The sequence below is a fragment of the Pecten maximus genome, chromosome 6, assembly GCF_902652985.1.
Source record: "Pecten maximus chromosome 6, xPecMax1.1, whole genome shotgun sequence".
NCBI lineage: Eukaryota > Metazoa > Mollusca > Bivalvia > Pectinida > Pectinidae > Pecten > Pecten maximus.
In genome coordinates, this window is record NC_047020.1 from 19,861,040 (window position 1) to 19,880,542 (window position 19,503).

Below are 19,503 nucleotides of genomic sequence, written 5' to 3' on the forward strand. Positions count from 1 at the left end.
GAACTCGCAACCCAGAGGTGGAGGGCTAATGATAAAGTGTCGGGACACCTTAACCATTCGGCCACCGCGGCCCCCATCCTTAAATGACCATAGCTGTTAACATTCCATCAACAGGCATCCTTAAATGACCATAGCTGTTGATGGAATGTTAAACAATACTAAACTTATGAACGAAAGTTAAACCCTTGTGATTTGACATCTGAAATTGCTTAAACTGCAGGGTCAACTGGATGCCCTGGTAAATTAATCTGCAAAATAATGACAGTGGAGTTAACACATGCAGTCAGTAAAAGTTACTTTGAAGTTTGTCTACATGTCTGACAAATTTACTAAAGAGTGCAGTAATTAAAATTATTTTTAATTTGGCCTTTAGCAGAATGAATTCAACAGAATTAAAGCATTTGATCAGGGTTCAAACCCATCACCTATTTTGAGAAGGTTGCTCAAACCAATTAAGATACATGTTCATAGTTTATACATCTACTAGTGTAATGTATAGGTCATATGTATATATATGCAATATGGTTTGGGGTGGTGGGAATTTCTTTTCATAGTGAAATTAAAGACTTGCTGCTAAGTGTTAGGAAATTCAGAGGTTTCTTTAGAGCTTAAAGTCATGTCTCAAGAGCCTTTTAGGTAAAGCCTTTTTAAGAAAGAAGTGGAAAAGTGGAAAGTAAGGGTTCGCTGACTGAGTCAGGCTGGTGGGAATTTCCGTTTTTAGCCAGCTAGCAGTATATTAGTTAGTAGGAAGTACACTTGGAGGCTGAGATGTCACCAGTTTGAGCCCCTGCAGTCAGACAGGACTTGTCAATAACACATATAGTACACATGTCCATCAGTTAAATCATCCTGTTCAGTCCTGCTACCCAACAAGAAAATGTGTTTCAGTTAATCCGAAGGGAAGTTATATATATAACTAAAAAAAAACTTTTAACTGCATGTAAGTGACATGTACTGCTGTAGCGGAACTGGACCGGGTCGATCATCGGCGACCAGGTAGCTCAATCGGTAGAGCATCCGGCTAGTGTTCGGAGGTCCCGGGTTCGAACCCCGGTCTGGCCGTGCATTTTTCCACTCCTACTACACTGCAAGCTTGTTTCAGATGTGTTAGTAAATCAAGGAAATATAGGCATTTTCAGGATTTGAACTTACAGTGTATTAAACTCTAGATAAACATTAAGTGTTTGAGCCAGACACTCCCCAAGAGGTGGTCTACCAGCTCCATTGGTGGTCCTGTCCCACTACAAAGGAATGAAGCCTAGCATCTCAAGCTTAATCTAACAGAACAATGAGTTTTGTTTTGTGTGTTGTTTTTTTGTGTTTTTATTTTTGGAAAATTGATATCATATTGTGCTGCAATTTTATCTCTTTTGTGTTATGATTTTTTTTAGGTATATGTCAATATGAGTAACTATGAGAGGTTTGGCTCAGATCGGGGTGAGCCTGAAGGGGCAGCTGAAATAGATGTCTCCACAGTTGAAGATGGAGAAATTAAAGATACCCACATTCAGGTTGACCCCAAGGAAGATGAAAGACAAGTGAAATTCTATGATTCTGATAACAAATCTGGTTTAGAATACATTGATGATCCTGCTGCTCGAGTTCAACTTACTGGATTGAGGTAATTTTAATTCTTTCATAAATTATAAAGGCATATGGATCACAATTAGTTTACTTTCAATTTGATTATAAATAGAAACATTCTAATTATAATATTAAGAAATGATTACATTTCTATCAAAGTCATTGATTCTTTTTTAATTTTGCCATAGTTCATATCTTACGAAAACACAGACAGGTTTTAAGGTCCTTAGCCTATATGTTTATTCAACTGTCAGACCAACTGGTTGCATAGAAAAATAGTATTGATAATTGTCCATCATGTACACCAAAACATTTATCTATTTCAAGCATTGGAAGAAGTGGTTGGTATTAACATTTAAAGACGAAGTGAAATACCCGGTAATGCATGACCACGAACAGTGAACTGTCAGAGAACTTCCTTTGTTGTATTTAGTATCTAATGTTTTCTTTTTTAGTGTGAGATAATTACATCAATTGTACATTTATTTATTTACATTCACTATGGAATTCATTTTAAGTATTCTTAATCAGGGTTGTAAATTGAGAAAGCAGCTTTTTAAATTTGTTATGTTTCATAATTGTGTTAATTTCTTTGTGTTGTAATATTTTCCCACAGATACATTCAGTCCCAATTTAAGGCCGTCATTGAGCATGTTATATTCCGTGTGGTGACTGTGATTCTGATCTTGCTCGATTTTATTCTGACCGTTATTGGTTTGGCTGACACAGACAGTGCTAGCAGTGGCCTGGAGATTGTTTCTCACTGCATCATCAGTTATTTCCTCCTCGAGGTGGCAGCACGCATATTCTATCAGGAGTAAGTACATTTTTAAAACAATCTGTATTTGCTGTTAATAATAACAATTTTTTGTTAAGGTGGATTAATGTGTACTATACAATAATCAAACTTCTCCATGAAACACATAAACAGTAATTTCCTTTCTTTTTGATGTAATTACCACAAGTTAAATATATCTCATATTGTGATGTTTGGAAACCAGAAATGTTTGCTTGTTATTTGCATTTACTATTTAATGTATAATCTTTATTAATCAAAACCATTTATCACATGAGGGTGAAACTCATATCAGACTAAATCTTTTTTATAACATCCTACATATTTATTTAAAATTGATTTTTTTAATGTGTTTGTAGGAGACAGTTTTTTACCAGTGTCTTTGACATGATAGATGGTGGAGTTGTTCTTGTCTCCTTTATATTGGATATGGTGTTTATTGGTTTGTCAACAAATAATCCCTGACTTTGATTATCTCAGGTAGGCACTTTTATTACACTTTTACCAGTAAAATATAAGAAATTGCTAAAGACTTATACATGTACCATCACTGCTTGTATCATCACAGTGATAAAACGAAGTCTCAGGTGACCTGTTCTAATCGCCTTTTGTCTGTCGTCTCGCGTCATCTGTCCGTAAACAATTTACATTGTCAGCTTCTTCTCTAAAACCACTGAACCAAATTAATGAAATTAGGCAGGAAGCTTATGTGGCTAAAGATCAACCAAAATTGTGAATTACCGTATTTGACCTAATAAGGGCGCCCCTACCTTTTTGTAAGGAAATAAATCTTTGACAGAGTGTCAAAATGGTGTTCAAAAGTAATAATTCATGTGAAAAGTTTTGCTACTTTATGTGTTCAATTTTCTTCAGCAAATTAAGTAACTGGAACACAAGTTTTCGCCACATTTTGTCTATTCCTACAGATGACATGTCAGTGCAAAGAGCACCCGAAACTAAACATGCATACCAATAATAACTTGCCATCTTTATTTGAAGATAAAGTAAAAGACTTCATTCTTGTTGATAAATAACGTTTGTTCAGAACAGAAAGCTAGTAAAAGACATTGTATATAAATTATTAGGTCAAAGAAAAACGATGTCTGATATGATCTGGGAAATCACCTGTGTCTATAAATAGAACACAAAAGAGTTCCATTTGAACATAAATGGTGGAACACACGTTCTCTGGTCTAAAGATCAGCTGGCATGGTTTACAAGTTTACAGGAATATTCAAGTGATGTTTAAGCTTAATATATGATAATGAATAGATATCTTCATCTGGAATATTTCTATGACTGAATATTTTACTGTTTCCACAGCCTTGGGTATTCTGCTATAAAGTATAGACTGTTTCATAAAACTTCAGAATAACTAATCTTAATAAGGGCACCCCCACTGCCAATTACCCGTGCCCTGCGCCCTTATTAGGTCAAATACGGTATATGGTCCCCACCCCTTGGGCCTGAGGGGCGGGACTAAAAAGGGTCAAATTGAGTAAAACTTCAAAATCTTCTTCTCTCAGATATGGTGGAATCAAACACTCTTCATAGATGGAAGGGTCTAAAGGTGCTTTACCAAAATTGTGAATTTCATGACCGTGGGGTCTCATGTTTGCCCCTGGAGAGAGGGTAAACTTTACTATAGTTTATATAGAGAAATAACAGTTTTGACTATGATTTGTTGGATTTCTATTGGAATTCATTCTAACTTGGTTAACATTATAAGCATGGGATGACAGTTGATGGTTTACACATGTTGGCCCTGACTGACCCCATGGGGCTGATGGGCGGGGCTAAAAAGGGTCAAATTGACAGAAATTTCAAAAATCTACTTCCCTGCTTTCAGATATGGTGAAATTAAACACTCTTCATAGATGGAAGGCCAAAAAGGGTGAATTAAATTAACTGAAATATTTCAAATCTCAGGTGAACGTTAAGGCCTGTGGGCCTCTTGTTTGCTTTTTGACCTATCAGAACAAATTATCTAAATGTGAAATGTTATATTTAATTATTATAGTAAATTTATAGTTTCATACAAATATTGGACCATCCTTCTTCTTTCTGAGAAATGAGGGCTTCATTAGGCCTCCATGAATTGTACACAATGTTGAAATAACGGCAGTTGTCAGACCGATTCCTAATATTATGTGTGTCATCCCCGAACAACTATAGCCTCTAATTCTGCGGGGCTCACAAGCGTTTAATTGAGGACAAATCAGGGCTATGTGGAGGCTATTCATTAGTGGTGCGCCGATCATCGATTATAATCGGTTGACGAATCGAATGCACCTTCGATTTCGACCATCGATTTCCGTTTTTCAAGAATCGATCATCGAACGCGCCCGAATCAAGGGAAGTCACTCTAATGTTATAACCTTAGAATAAAGATGGCGGACGGCTACCTCGTCGTCGACGACTCCGTTGCAATTGCCACTACAACGGATACTGATACAGAGCTTATAATTCAACCACCCGTGGTTGGAAAGGCAAAGTCAAAAGTATGGAATATATATGCATTCCGCAAAATAAAAAAAAAGAATGGGGTCCTTCTAGAAAAAAACTTGACATGACGGTCGCTGTTTGCCGCCTTTGTAAGAAATGTTACAAAAATACAAGTAGCTACATTTCGGTATTTGATAGTATTAGATAGTGAAAGACTTATAAAATGACTCCATCTGTTTATTATTTTCGATAATAAATAGCCCTGGAGGAATCATTTGGTTTCTTAATGATAAGTTTTAGCATATTTTATATATATTAGCTGAGTAATGAGGTATGTTTCTGCTAGGTATAAGGGAAACGGTCCAGCCACATTGCTCAATCCCTGCATACTTATATAATCTCGCAATAGGCAATACACAATCTACATTCTACAAAGAAGCACATTTTTATTTATATTTTGTAATTGCATACTGTAATATTAATAGATAAATGTATGGTTTACCACAATATTTGAAATTAACATTTATTCACTGAACTGTTAAGTTATGTTTCCAATTTATATTTTTGTTAAATCAAAGAAAGTGGATTTGTTAATTAGTTGTTGCTTAATCTGTTGAATAAAACTTTGCTAGTTATAATATTTTTTCTCATAAATAGGTTTCTGAAACTTTCTTCGTCAGTTTTGGAAGTCCCAACTATTTGGCCATTGGTAGACAAATTAAAAGCGCTAATAATTGCATTTTCATGCATGATTAATAAAAAAAAACAAAAAAAAAAACAACACTGGTAGTCTGGTACAATTACAATGTAAATATCCAATGCAAATAATGGCAATATCCATCAATGCATATTCAATGGGATATAAGCTCTATGGCATCGCATCATTGCTCTTTTGTAATTCTTGATTTTATATGTGTACCTGCTCATATTGTATTCTACTACTTTTGCATCTAGAATTCAACGAACAAAAGTTACAAAGACCATGTAGAAAATGAAAATGTCACTTTATTAACAAAAGTATATAATCATGGACAATTTCATGTTTTATAAACAAATCTGTGAAATCCAGATACTTTTACTGGACTTCATTCTTCTTGGATCATTAATATCTATTTTTTAAGTCATAGCTGTTGACCAAAAGTACAGTTGTAACTGTCTTAATCATTCAATCATACATTCATGTGCACCATCAACTAAGAAATAGGAATAATTACACTTACAAAAGATAATTATTGATACACATTACATAACAAAATGATGATTAATAACTGAAACAAAACACTTGTGATTTAACCGATTATTAATCGGTTGACTACATCGGTTGTCCTATCCGATGCGATCCGATAATCGAAACAGATTTTCAACCGATGTCCCATCACTACTATTCATTAGAGAGTATGTTCTGTGTTGCAAGAAAGTGCTTACAAACTCTCGCAATGTGAAGTCTAGCATTATGGTGCGAAGTGAGTAGTGAGTTGCGACCTGTTGTTAAGTGCTGCCGTCCATGAGCATTGTGAGAGCTTGTCCTCTTTCAACTTGAGATAACTGTGGCATATTTGTAAAAAGAATTAAATTTCAAATTTTTTGGTGATCATGCGTCTTGGTGATAGTCAGAAATTGGAAAAGAACACATGGATTCATACAGTCACGATATGTTGGTAATTTGGGTTCACTGGAAGTGGATAAGTTTTTTGTTATGGATGCTGGATTTTGATATCCCCTTACTTTTTATACTGCTATGTATATTCAATTTAAAATATTTCATGATTGAAGAATATGCGTTTATTTATCCTTTCAATACAGTAAAATAATTCTTTGACAACCAGTTATGCAAAGCTACCAGGTAAGAGCAGAAAATGCTGGATTGGGATGAGCAACCCATTCAAAATGGTGTTATATTCATTGTCACTTTCGTTGTGTCCTTCAAACAAATTTCCGCTACTCCCTGAACAGAGGGTCAATTTGATCTTATCAACCATTTGGTGAAAGTGTCATTGTTGTATGTCCAGGGAAGGTGAGCTTTCCTTAATTGGACAGAGGAGCAAGCTAGGCCTCAACTAGCCCAATTTGTCTCTGGCCCTGACACCATATCTGGTAGGAGACATGGTGTCAGGGCCAGAGGAAACTCGGGCTAGGCCTCAACAAAACTTTTTTTGATCAGGATATCAAATGCTATATTATTTTGAAAACTGTTATTGCCTGATACTCAGGAAAGCAAAACCCAAGATAGGGAAAATTTGAAAAATAACTGTTTTTGCTTCTAAAATATCCATGTGAGTGTTGCAGTCCTACAGGGCTTCTTGTTCGAGATTTTATCCGTACCAACTGAAGGTGAATGTTAATGCTGAATGTTGTAGGTTAGTTGTAATTGGTCGAGTGGTTAGGATCATCAGAGCATTGAGAATTATCTATCTAATGGTGCAACAACGACGTCATGTAGCAACAGCCTCCCGTCGTGTGGTGTCCCAGAACAAGCGACGATACCAAAAGGATGGGTTTGATCTGGATCTGTGCTACATTACAGGTAAGCATCGAAACATTAAACTCAATGGTAAGCTTGTAGATAGACTTCGCTACATTACAGGTAAACATTGAAACATTAAACTAAATGGTAAGCTTGTAGATAGACTTCGCTACATTACGGGTAAACATTGAAACATTAAACTAAATGGTAAGCTTGTAGATAGACTTTGCTACATTACAGGTAAACATCGAAACATTAAACTCAATGGTAAGCTTGCAGATGATCTTACTAATAAATTACTAGTTTATTAAATAATAGGTTTATCCTCGTGATTATAAACTAGTGACTAGATGATTGACTTAGAACATATTACATAATAAGGTCTCAACATAGAATAAATGATACAAAAAGCCATTCAGGTGTGTTGGGGAAACTCTTACCCTGACAATGAGTTCAAGTAATATTGTAACACAATTTACATATTAAACTACTGAATAAAGATTTGTTGAAATAAACAAGGTTTCCTAATAAATTGTAAAGTAAGAACGTTTTAACTGAAATTGCTGAAATTATTTTTTATTTTACAGAGAGAGTGATTGCGATGTCATTTCCATCTAAAGGTATGATGGCAATGTATCGGAATCCAGTCAGAGTAAGTAATCAACATCATTTTAAAAATTGTTGTTTTCTATCAAATTTTGCAAACTTCTGTTGAATAGTTATCACATAATTAAAGTTGTGAGGTGTAAATCATTCTTATTTTGTATTATCAGGTTTTAATTTTTCTTTTAATTATTTAACATAATTTTTGGCATTAATATTATAAATATTAATATTAGATATTCCTTATTTCATTTTTTTTCAGGAAGTGGCAAGATTCTTTGATGAAAAACACAAAGACCATTTCAGAATCTATAACCTATGCAGTACGTATTTCTGTGACACTTTGTTGGACTTTAAGGTCACTTGAGACGAAGGAAGTCTCAAGTGACATATATTCAAATCGCCTTTAGTCCGTCGTCCGTCCTTAAGCAATTTACATTTTCGAGTTCTTCTCCAAAACCACTGAGCCAAATTTAATGAAATTTGGCAGGAAGCTTCTATGGCTAAAAGTCTACCAAAATTGTGAATTATATGGTCTTCGACCCCCAGGGGCCTGAGGGGCAGGGCCAAAAAGGGTCAAATTGACTAAAATTTCAAAAATTATCTTCTTTACTCTCAGATATGGTGGAATCAAACGCTCTTCATAGATGGAAGGGTCTTTAGGTGCTTTACCGAAATTGTTAATTTCATGACCCTGGGGTCACGCGTTTGCCCCTGGGGAGGGGGTAAACTTTACTATAGTTTATATAGGGAAATCACATTTTTGACTATCATTTGTTTGATTTCTCTTGGAATTCATTCTAACTTGGTTAACATTATCAGCATGGGATGACAGTTTAATGGTATGCACATTGCTGGTCCTGTCTGACCCCTTTAACTGATGGGTGGAGCCAAAAAGAGTAAATTAAATCAACTGAAATATTTTGAAACTCGGGTGACTGTCAAGGCCATGGGCCTTTTGTTGTATTAAGCATGTTTTTCTCTTTTTTTTGGTTTCATAAAATTTTGTCAGGTTTTATCACATTTTTCGTTGTTTTATAACAATTTTATATTAATTTTCATTAACATAACTTAGTGATAATTGGTTAATATGAAGAAATGAAGATCCGACCAGCCTCTGTACATATACCATAAGAGCAATCCTTTCATTAGTATGTGTTGCTGTTTTACTGGGTTTATCTTCCCGTGAACAGCTAGAGTTTTTTGAAGTGGAATCCCCTTGTAGTAGCTGGTGGCTACCTCAATGAACAACATACATGAGTATCTTGCCAAATGACAAAACCACAACACCACAGTATCGCCTATGATCACAGCTTTAATCACAACACCACAGGATCATCTTTGATCACAGCTTTAATCACAACACCACAGGATCGTCTATGATCTCGACTTTAATCACAACACCACAGGAATCGTCTATAATGACAGCTTTAATCAAAAACACCAATGAATCTGGGAAGGGATCAAACACTTACCTCGGATCTTCACCTAAATGTACATTGTCCAATACTCTACTTATGACATGTAGTTTAAAAACTCGCAACCTGCTACTCTACTTGACTGACCTCTTGCTTGTATATACAGAGGCTGGTTGGATCTCCATTTCTTCATATCAACCAATTATCACTTATGACATTGATCTGTCAAACTAATATGAAGAATGTTTACAACTTTCTTATAGTGACAGTACTGAATCTCATGTTTTTATTTTAGGTGAAAGGGATTATGATGAGGAACTTTTCCATAACAGAGTTGAACGTGTTTTTATTGATGATCACAATGTCCCAAGACTAAGGTAATTTGAGAAAATTAAAAATAATCATAATATTAACAAATATGTCATTTTGTAAAGATGTGAAAATAGAATTGTCATAATAATTATATGTAAATATTTGATTTATTATAGTAAATACTCCCATGTAGCGTCAACAAGATGAATTTTAAGGATATATTCCAAAATTCTTTTATTGAATAATCATTGACTGTGAAGTACTCTGTGTTTAGCAGTCAACAAGGCAAAACTTCTCATTAAATAATTTTTGTAACATTGACAGTGAGATGGTGGATTTCTGTGACAATGCGCGAGAGTTTATGAGTGAGGATCCCCAGAATGTGATAGCTATCCACTGTAAAGGAGGCAAGGGGAGGACCGGCACAATGATTTGTACCTGGCTCATTGACTGTGGGCTGTTTGGCGATGCACAGGTATGGTTTTTGACACAAGTGACTAAATGCATATCAAGCAAACATGTGAAAATATATTTTTGACAGTGAAATTGAAAAAGAAATGAATTATTTTTTTATGATTTAGACTTGCCATTTCAAAGTTCCTAGTTCTTGAAAGATAGCTTCACAAAATAGAAACTGGATATTAAATGTATGCCTGGTTACCATGTTCAGCTGGTAATTTACAGGAAAGCCTGGACTACTTTGGTGATAGGAGAACAGATTTAACAGTTGGCAAGACATTCCAGGGAGTGGAGACTCCCAGTCAGGTATGTATGATCTTGCTGTTCATCAACATTATTATCTATATCTCCCACAGCTTTGTAAAGGACTACTCTATCACTGATACCTGTGGGTGTAGGATTGATGGATTAATCTTCCTCTCTAGATGTCTTTAGAAGCAACAAGTTGTAAAATTGATGGTGCATGGAATGTACGACAAAATTGATGACTTATATGCTCAGTTGTAATATGACTGTGCAGCATAAAATGATGTCATCCTATTAGAAGTTGTTAATTTTTTAAAATAAATGTGCAGGATATCTCTCGCTCTAGTGTGTAAATGCCCATTTGTTATCCTTGACAGGTACATCCACACTTTCTTCAATATGCCAATATGTCCCTATAAATCTGATAGCCAAGATGCTTAAGTTGTTGTCCCTCTATATTTCCCTCCAATGGAGTTAAAGATATTGTTAATCTCTCCCATGCCTGTACATAGAATTACTACATGTATAGTAAACATCCTTTCAGATAGATCTAACTTTTAATTAGTAAATTTGGAGGATTCTGTTAGAAGTATTTTTTTAAGTTATGAAAATGGGTCATGGAAAAAAAATGTACCAGCTAAAGTGCTTGTATCAGATTACAGCCTAATGATCAGAAATGGTACTAAGATAAAGTGACATATATAATGTGTGTTGTAATATTCTTACAGAATGTAAAACACTTAAAATGGCTTGAAAATAACTTAAATATGGAGAAGTCCCAAAATAACTCCCAGAGAAATAGTACCAAAATCATTAATGAGAAAATTATTTATTATTTAGAGACTTGTTACTGAAAGGATAAATTAAATCTCTACCTGTGTATAGTAATGAGGCCTGACCAGGTATGGCGACTGGCCACAAGTTGATCCTACGTATACCTTAACCCTGTCACTTTCATGTTTGAATTCCTGCTGTCTGATCATGTAAACCAACACCCTGTAGGAAGTGAAACCTTCTCTATAGGAAGTGGCATACTTTTGTAATTAATAGAAGATGAAATATCTGTAGGAGCTTTGAAATACATGTAAATTGAAAATTAGAAAAAAGTTAATAACATGTCCGAGTAATGTTTTATTTATTGCTTTTCAGAGTAGATATGTTGGATATTATGAAAAGGTGAAAAAAGATCTGAAAGGACAATTACCTCCACGAAAAGAGAAGAAAATGACATCAGTGAAAATCGAAGGTCTTACAGGTACACCATTGATGCTACAAAATCAAATTGTATGTGATGAAAGAAGTAATAATCCTTTTAATGTCTGTATCAATTTTTTCCCCATCTGTCATTGGTCTGAAACAAATGAAAAAAATAGAAATTCAAGGATACCTATTCATTACTCAAAATAAACCATTTCTTGATAGATTTCCATGACTCTCCTCATACTATCATGCTATCCCTCAAATGTCAAGGGGAAAATTAGTAAAAAAAAAAAAAAGAAGAGAAAAAAAAGGAAAATGGTGTGTGATCACTGTAACTGATGTATGTCCGTCAGATTATGTAGATTTGTAAACAAGGATGTGGAGTTACAAGTGATGTCTCTAATCAATAGAATTATTACGGATCATCACTTAATTATAAGTGGCTCTGTATAATGGTAGATTATTAGATGTTATCTGGTTGTAGGTGTCGGAAATGGAGATGGCTCAGACTTTTCCATGGAGATTAGAGTTGATGGACTCCTCATATATGAATGCCGATTTGGTGACAATATTAATTGTCAGGTAAGTCAGCAAAATAGTCTGTATGGATGATATTACAGTATCTGTTGATATTTTCCTTTCAATATATGTATTTATGAATCAGTCATCCATTTGACTATCTCACCAGATCATAATAACATGCTATACTTCTAATGTTCACTGTTGATAAAAGATGATCTTGCTAAAAGGATAATAATGAAGTCTTCTGGTGAAAGGCATTACATTGACAAGGCTCTGATAAATTAATTGCTTTGAAACTTCATTTGTGTGATGGCGGGTTCAAGCCTATTTGGATTTCTTCCCAGATGGAAAGTCCATGCCATCTGATAGTAATTTGAGTTCCAAAGGTCTTGTAAAGAGATCAGTCTATTCAAGAGGCATCAGTTAGCAATTTGATACACACGAGAGCTCATCAGAGCTTATTGTTAGAACATTGTATTTGATACATATGAGAGATCATAAGGGCTCATTGCTAGAACAGTGTTTTTGACACACACGTGAGCTCATCGGGCTTATTGTTAGAACAGTGTGTTTGATATGCATGAGAGCTCATCAAGACTTATTGTTAGAACATTGTTTTAGATACAAACGAGAGCTCATCAGGGCTCATCATTAGAACAGTGTCTTTGATACACACGAGAGCTCATCAGACAAGAGCTCATCAGGAATTATCATAAGAACAGTGGCTTTGGTTCACCCAGAGCTCATCAGCTAGGGCTTATAGTTAGATGAGTGTCTTTAATACACATCAAAATATCTTGGGACTCATATTTGGTGTCCGTTATAATTACAGATGATGAAGTACACCGATAGTGACAGTATCGTTGTAAACCTTCAGAATTCTCCGACCTTGTTCGCAGATGTCAAACTTCGGTTCTTTTCTCCTGCAGTAAGTATTTTCTTTATCATACATCAGGTTGATATACATTATTATTTATATATATTATATAGCAGAAATTTATTAGGAAAGATTAATTCAGTATTCAATATCATTTCACTTCTTAGGTAAAAATTGCTATGTTCAATACACAATCTGTACCAGACTGATGTACCGGGGTATTAATGTCAAATTTCTTTATTAAAGTTTCTGAGTTAGTATATCACTACACAAAACATATCGCACACTTTATGACCTAGAAGATATTAAAGTTTTCAATCACTTTACAAATACATGTAGTCATTGATTGTCATTTTGTTTCAGAAAAATATTCCGAAGATTTATGACAATTGTGCCTTTTTTCTCTGGTTCCATACATCTTTCATTGAAGATAATAAGTAAGTACAGAGATCTTTTACCTACAAGATAGTGCTATGTTATTTTCATCACACTTGCTCACGTTATTCTCTCTGGCATAAGAGTTTTTTAAGAAATTATACATTCGGATACTTTAATTATTGATCCGTAAACAAAACTGAAGACTATATACTTTAGGAGTTAGTCCAACATGGTAAGTTTCTTCTTAGATCCTAATTTTAATGCAGAGAATGAAGAAACCCTCTATGTTGGACTCACACTTGTGTCGTATCTACAGTAGATTTGTCAGGATTCCAACAATTCTACCTTGGGAGGATGTTGTGCATTGTTTACTGTTAATTACTGTTTCTGTAGGCTGCGCTTGACAAGAGATGAAATTGATAATCCACACAAGAAGAAAGCCAAAGAGGTTTACAGAGACAATTTTGCAGTAGAACTCAACTTTGAAGATGCTGATGATGACTGAGGGAAGTGTCTGCCTGTGGAAAGGTGCCATACTTTTAGAGGGTATCTGACCTTGGAAAGTTTCTGTCTGGGTTTTGGACTAGTACTTTTGATGGAGAAAGTTTTCTAACTTAGAGGGTTTCTGAATGGGGAAGATTTCTAACTGTGGACTTTCTAACTGTGGAAGAGTTCCAGACTGGGGAAGGGCTTTGAGAAAAAATCTTATCATACTTGTCTCGAAAAATTAGGCCCTCCACTCGTAGTTGGAAATAAAGGGTTTTTAAAGGGGGCTTATTGGTGAAATGTAGGCCAGTTTCTAAAACAGGTTTCATACAAACTTAAATTTTTTGGCAAATGAAAAATACATAAATAAGGAAAGTCTACAGCTGAATGGTTTTTTTTTGTTTTTTTGTTTTTTTGTTTTTTGCTTGTTTTTTTAAATCAACATTTTTATAAACTTTTTATGCGACAAGGTTTCCAGGAAAAGAACAAAACCGGTAGTGGGCTTATTACCGAAAGTGTAAGCCTGATTCCATAAGACTTGAGGGGCTCATTATAACAAGCAGGGGCATGTTGCCAGTCGAGTACAACAAGATTTTTTCGAACAGGGATAATTTCCGAGGTTTTCAGACGGTAATGGGGAATCCGATTCAGAAATGTTTCAGACTTAAGATAGTTTCTAACTGTGGATGGGTTCTAATTTGTGGGTTTCTTTTTCTGGGAGGATTTCTGATTGAGAGAAGGATTATGACTGAAGAGGTTTTCTTACTGAAGAGTATTTCTGACCGGGAGTTTCTTATTCTGGCAGGATTCTGAGTGGGGCAGGGTTTCTTACGTATATACTCCGGAAGGAGTTCTGACTGGGCTAGTGTTTCTAACCAAGTGAGAGTTTCTTACCGATGAGTATTTTTGATTGGGAGAGAGTTTCTAAAGGGGTCAGGGTTTTTTTTACTCTGGAAGGGCTCTGACTGGGGAAAGGTTTCTTACCCAGGGAGAGTTTCTGACGGAGTGATGGTTTCTTACTGAAAAGTATTTTAGTCTGAGAGAGGGTTTCTTATTCTGGGAGGGTTTCCGACTGGGGAAGGGTTAATGTTTCTAGATAGGAATGTGTATCTTGTGTTATATGTATATTTTTTGTCTGCTTCTCATTAGTGGTGGGGAAACATTGCTGTCTGTACATCATGCTTTGGAAAATGGATAATAACTGCAATGTCATACTGCTAGGATGATTATGTCCATTTCTTTTTTTGTGATGCTGTCAACATTCAGTATATTGTTAGCTCACCTGCCGGAAGGGGAAGTGAGCATATGCCATGATGTGGTGTCCTTCGTCTGTACGGCCAACTTTTCCCTTTAAACAACTTCTCAAAAACAGAGGCCAAGTGACCTGATATTAAGCCTGTGGCATGCTGAAGTGAAGGGCATTCAAATGAATGAACTTGACCTACATTCAAGGTCGCAGTGGTCAAATAGGGTAAAGTATTTAATTACTTCTTCTCAAAAACCAAGAGGCCTAGCGACCTGATATTACACTCATAGCTTGCTAGGTTGAAGGCCTACAATGTTTGTTTACGTTAATGACCTTGACCTTCATTCTAGATCAGAGGTGTCAAATATTCTTAAATCTTTAAACAACAATTTCTGGCCAGGAGTATGCTTGACTAAAAGGCTACAAATTAAAATTTGTTTAAATGAAAATACCTAGCCTACACTGATATTTGAATATACCGTTAGTGGTAATCATTTAGTATCTACATAAATGATCTAGAAAAACTTCAAAGTCACATCAGAAGCAGGCGAGCGATACAGGCCCATAGGACCTCTTTGATTAGGAGGAAAGGATACTTAGCACTGGTTGCTTTCTATAGAAATGCAGATGATTGAGGTAAAATTAATGTACAATCTCATCACCACCGAGCTGATAACAACCGTTAATGGACTATATATTGATACATTGCATAAGAATTTTTACTTTGACCATTCCATTCATCACTCACATATTGTGACACAAGTTGCTGGCATAAAAGATATCACATATTTTATGTAAAGGGGAGACAATCCTGTTATTGCTGGCAATAACGATATTTACTCAATGACAGTTACTTTTATGTAGAACAATTTAATATATATTTTCATATACAAACCAGTTTTGTAAGCCTGGTTTTTTTTGTGATATACATATACATTCCATTAAAACTTGAAGCCAAGTTGGAAATTAGGAAACCATAATGTGCTTTACATCATTCAAATTAAATATGTAGCAGTATGAAGATGTGATTTATGTACAATTTGGTGGGTTGTTTTTTTTAAACAATAGTTTTATACTTTGAAATGGTTGAAACGCTTTCTAGTCACCTGAATGCCACAATAGTCTTTTGTTTTATCAGACTCTATTTGTTATTATTTTTCTTTTACAAATCAAATTTAAAATGTTTTTCAAATCAGATTTAAATTGGCTAGTGTAACAAAAAATTATAATTTTCAAAACACCACGTGCGCGTTTGTAAAACTTACAAAGGTTCCTTAACTAAGATTTGTTTTAATATAATAGTATTAGTCTATATAGATGCCTTGAAACTGTCCTTAACTGTAGTTTACTGTATTTATCTGCAAATGTATTCGCTAGTGATTTTTTGTTAAAAAAAAAAATAAATAATTGTACCTTCTAATTTTCTGTGCACAATTCCCGAGTTCTAGTACATGTATATTAAGTCAGTATCATTTAGGGACCTCAGTATTAAACATAAAGATTACTTGGTACAATTGAATACTTCTAGTCAATAGTATGTAAACAACCATTCCTAAGTATAGATTTGCTGACTGATAAGTTTATGATACTATAGCTATCTGCCAACCTTGCCAGGATACATCATAGCATTTTAAATGTTTTCAGTATACAATGTACATTAACTTTATATAGGTTTGTTTATGATTGTAGAATAAAGCAAGTTTTGCATTGTTAAAATCAGTATTTGATCATGGTTGATTTTAAATGTTTAATATATTGAAAGTGACAAATCATATACATGTACTGTATATTTATTTAGCATTGATCGTAATAATAATCATTTATATTTGTACTGAATAATACATGTAGTGCTGATTTTGTTTAAATGTAACTTAAAAGCTGTTTTAGCCCACCTAGTCTAAGGAGCCAAGTGAGCTAATGCTGTGGTGCAGGTCATATTCTTAGGCTTGTAGAGTCCAGAAAATTTTAGCTTAATTGGGTCTTTAGACTTTAGTGTGGGAAAGTTGATTCAGCATGATAAAACAGGGCCACAGATATCAGGTCCAGTAGAAGTAACGAGGAGAAATCATTTCAACATCAATTTCAACATAGTTAAAGGGATTTCAACCCTTATTTAGTCTAGACTATCCTTGAGCCAAAGTGAGTGCTAGGATACTGATTCAGTTAGAAAAGACAAATGGCTTTCAAGCAGGTAAAGAGGTATAAACTAGCCATGGGTAGCCTGATCACTGGATACTGTAGTAAGAATATTCTTTTTATATGACAAATATACAGTTGTATATGTATAAACAAAGGGCATGGTCCTGTCAGAGAAGGGAGTCCAAATGGAAAATAACTGGTCTCTTTACTGCTACGCATATACAGTAATACCCGTAAAGTGAATTTTAACACCTTGAATTACCTATGCATGGTTGATTCAATTTGCAGACTCATTGATACAAATGGAGGTTGTGCACCTGTTAATACAGTTATATACTAGGTCAGACACAAAATGGGTATGAGTGTAGAGTAAGTGAAAAGGGATGTTGATTGAGTTACGTCCAATGAGACTCCCACATTATGTAAGAAATCTATAAAGGGAATGAATGTTGTACTTGTATGTTATGTTAGTGTGCTGTACTTTGCAGGTGAAATGTAAATCATAACTTTAATGAAATAGTGATGCTTGTTTTCCATTAATGTTTATTAAACAATTTACATGACAAATTTTCGACTTCACATGATTGAAAATATAAAGTCCATGTAAGACTTATTGCTCTTAATCATCTTATTGGATGAAGCAATATATAAATACAAAATGTATATGAAAATGTGCAATATTTCTTAACAGAAAAATAATGAGTTCATGCTGCATTAAAAATGTTTGTGATATGTTTTAAACAGATTTCAGTGTATATATACATGTACACTTACACAGGTTGTTTGTACATATGATGTGAAGTTTTATAGAATATATAGCCTTTCATTTCAGGACAGTGTACATTCCTTTTAAATGGTGCTTAAACATTTAAGCAGATATTATATATGTCTATCATAACAATGCTAAAAAAGAATATGTTATTAAAGTAGCTATACAATTTAGTGCAATACTTATTTTCACAAAATATACACGGATTTTTTACTTAAACAAAGTATGCATGGATTCCATTGTTTCATCAAAAAAATACTGTTTGATGAAAGCAAACACTGACCTATATTCTCTTAATTTTCAGTTCCTAAAAATTGATGTGTGGTGAAAGTATCAACTCAGTTTTGTAATTAAAATGTTCCATCATTAGGGACCAATTTGTGCAATACTTTTTCTTATTGTTACATATATATACCACTAACGTTGACAGATGTATTTTGGTACAAGTATGGTGTTGTCAGACCATCTATCGGTGAACAATTGTTTGTCATTGATCTACTGCATGGGCTTATTTTAAGTCACAATTTTCATTAAAGATGAGTTTAAATACATGTACATGACATGAACAAGTTCATATTATAGACTTCCAAGCCTTAATTACTGTATGTATGTCAAATTGCCTTAATTGCTGTGTATGAAAGTCAAAGCTGTGGTTGCTAAAATTAGATTTGACTACAGCTCGTCATTGCTATATATACATGTATATGTGGCCCAAGACCACAGATCACAGATTTTTTTATAATAATGTAACCAGATTCAAACAGGAAATTACATTTTAAAGATTGAACTTTTTTATATTTTGTTGTGACATTCCAAAAGTGAACTTTCTCAATGTGGAACAATTAAGAAACCATGCTATAACATGTGAAGTCATCAGGGTCACCGAGTCGAAGATGTTTTTGTTTTGGCAAAGTTACAATGCCTGTAATGAAATTTTAATTATCCATTCACTATATATGCTTTTCCATTTCTAAGATCATTAAATGATCTACTACTTAAAAAGAGAAAATAAAGTTTTTACTAATACCATTGTTCTTTAATTTCCATTGTGCATGGTAAATAAATAGAAGACTTTATGTTACTGTCATACCGTACAATGTACATGTATATGAAATATTGTAACCCATGTTTTGCATTTTTCATGCGACAGATATTTAAGGTTGTTATTTGATATTCTGATTACCCTATATTTATACACTTTAGATACAATAAAAATCCTGACATACAATCCTGTGTTTAAGTATTATTTAAGACTGATCTCTCAGTCTGACACTGACAGTAACAGAAGAGTTATAGTTGACGTTACTGCATCTTAGGTGATTGTGAACTTCTTTCAATTAAATCCTAATATGAAGTGACCAGACCTATATAATCGCTCTATATGTACTCAATACATATTATCTTTCATCACAGCACGTGAATTGAGTGGTACTACAAGGTTAGAATCGGAAAATGTAGCAATTAATACACAACGTATAGTGACTTCAAATTTTAAAAAGCTATATCAAATATGGGTAGTGGAAAGACAATGATCTGACATCAAATAGTAAGACAAGAGT

General features: G+C 34.3%; 1 protein-coding gene across 1 annotated transcript; it reads left to right on the plus strand.

Moving 5' to 3' along the window:
• The first annotated feature begins 2,224 nt into the window (after positions 1-2,224).
• LOC117329184 (phosphatidylinositol 3,4,5-trisphosphate 3-phosphatase TPTE2-like) lies at positions 2,225-19,172 on the plus strand. The gene is made up of 13 exons (XM_033886987.1): positions 2,225-2,401; positions 2,740-2,860; positions 7,183-7,349; positions 7,877-7,941; positions 8,155-8,215; positions 9,606-9,687; positions 9,947-10,097; positions 10,307-10,387; positions 11,477-11,582; positions 12,012-12,109; positions 12,882-12,977; positions 13,290-13,363; positions 13,698-19,172. Exons 2-13 carry the CDS (start codon positions 2,775-2,777, stop codon positions 13,807-13,809), a joined length of 1,179 nt encoding a protein of 392 aa, XP_033742878.1. The 5' UTR covers positions 2,225-2,401; positions 2,740-2,774; the 3' UTR covers positions 13,810-19,172.
• The last annotated feature ends 331 nt before the right edge of the window (positions 19,173-19,503 follow it).

Excerpts from the sequence above, each read along its gene's own strand:
- LOC117329184 (XM_033886987.1), top strand. The coding sequence starts at position 2,775 with ATGGTGGAGTTGTTCTTGTCTCCTTTATATTGGATATGGTGTTTATTG. Across the intron at positions 7,350-7,876 it reads GGATCTGTGCTACATTACAG|AGAGAGTGATTGCGATGTCA; the intron begins GTAAGCATCGAA and ends TTTATTTTACAG. Across the intron at positions 8,216-9,605 it reads CAGAATCTATAACCTATGCA|GTGAAAGGGATTATGATGAG; the intron begins GTACGTATTTCT and ends TTTTTATTTTAG.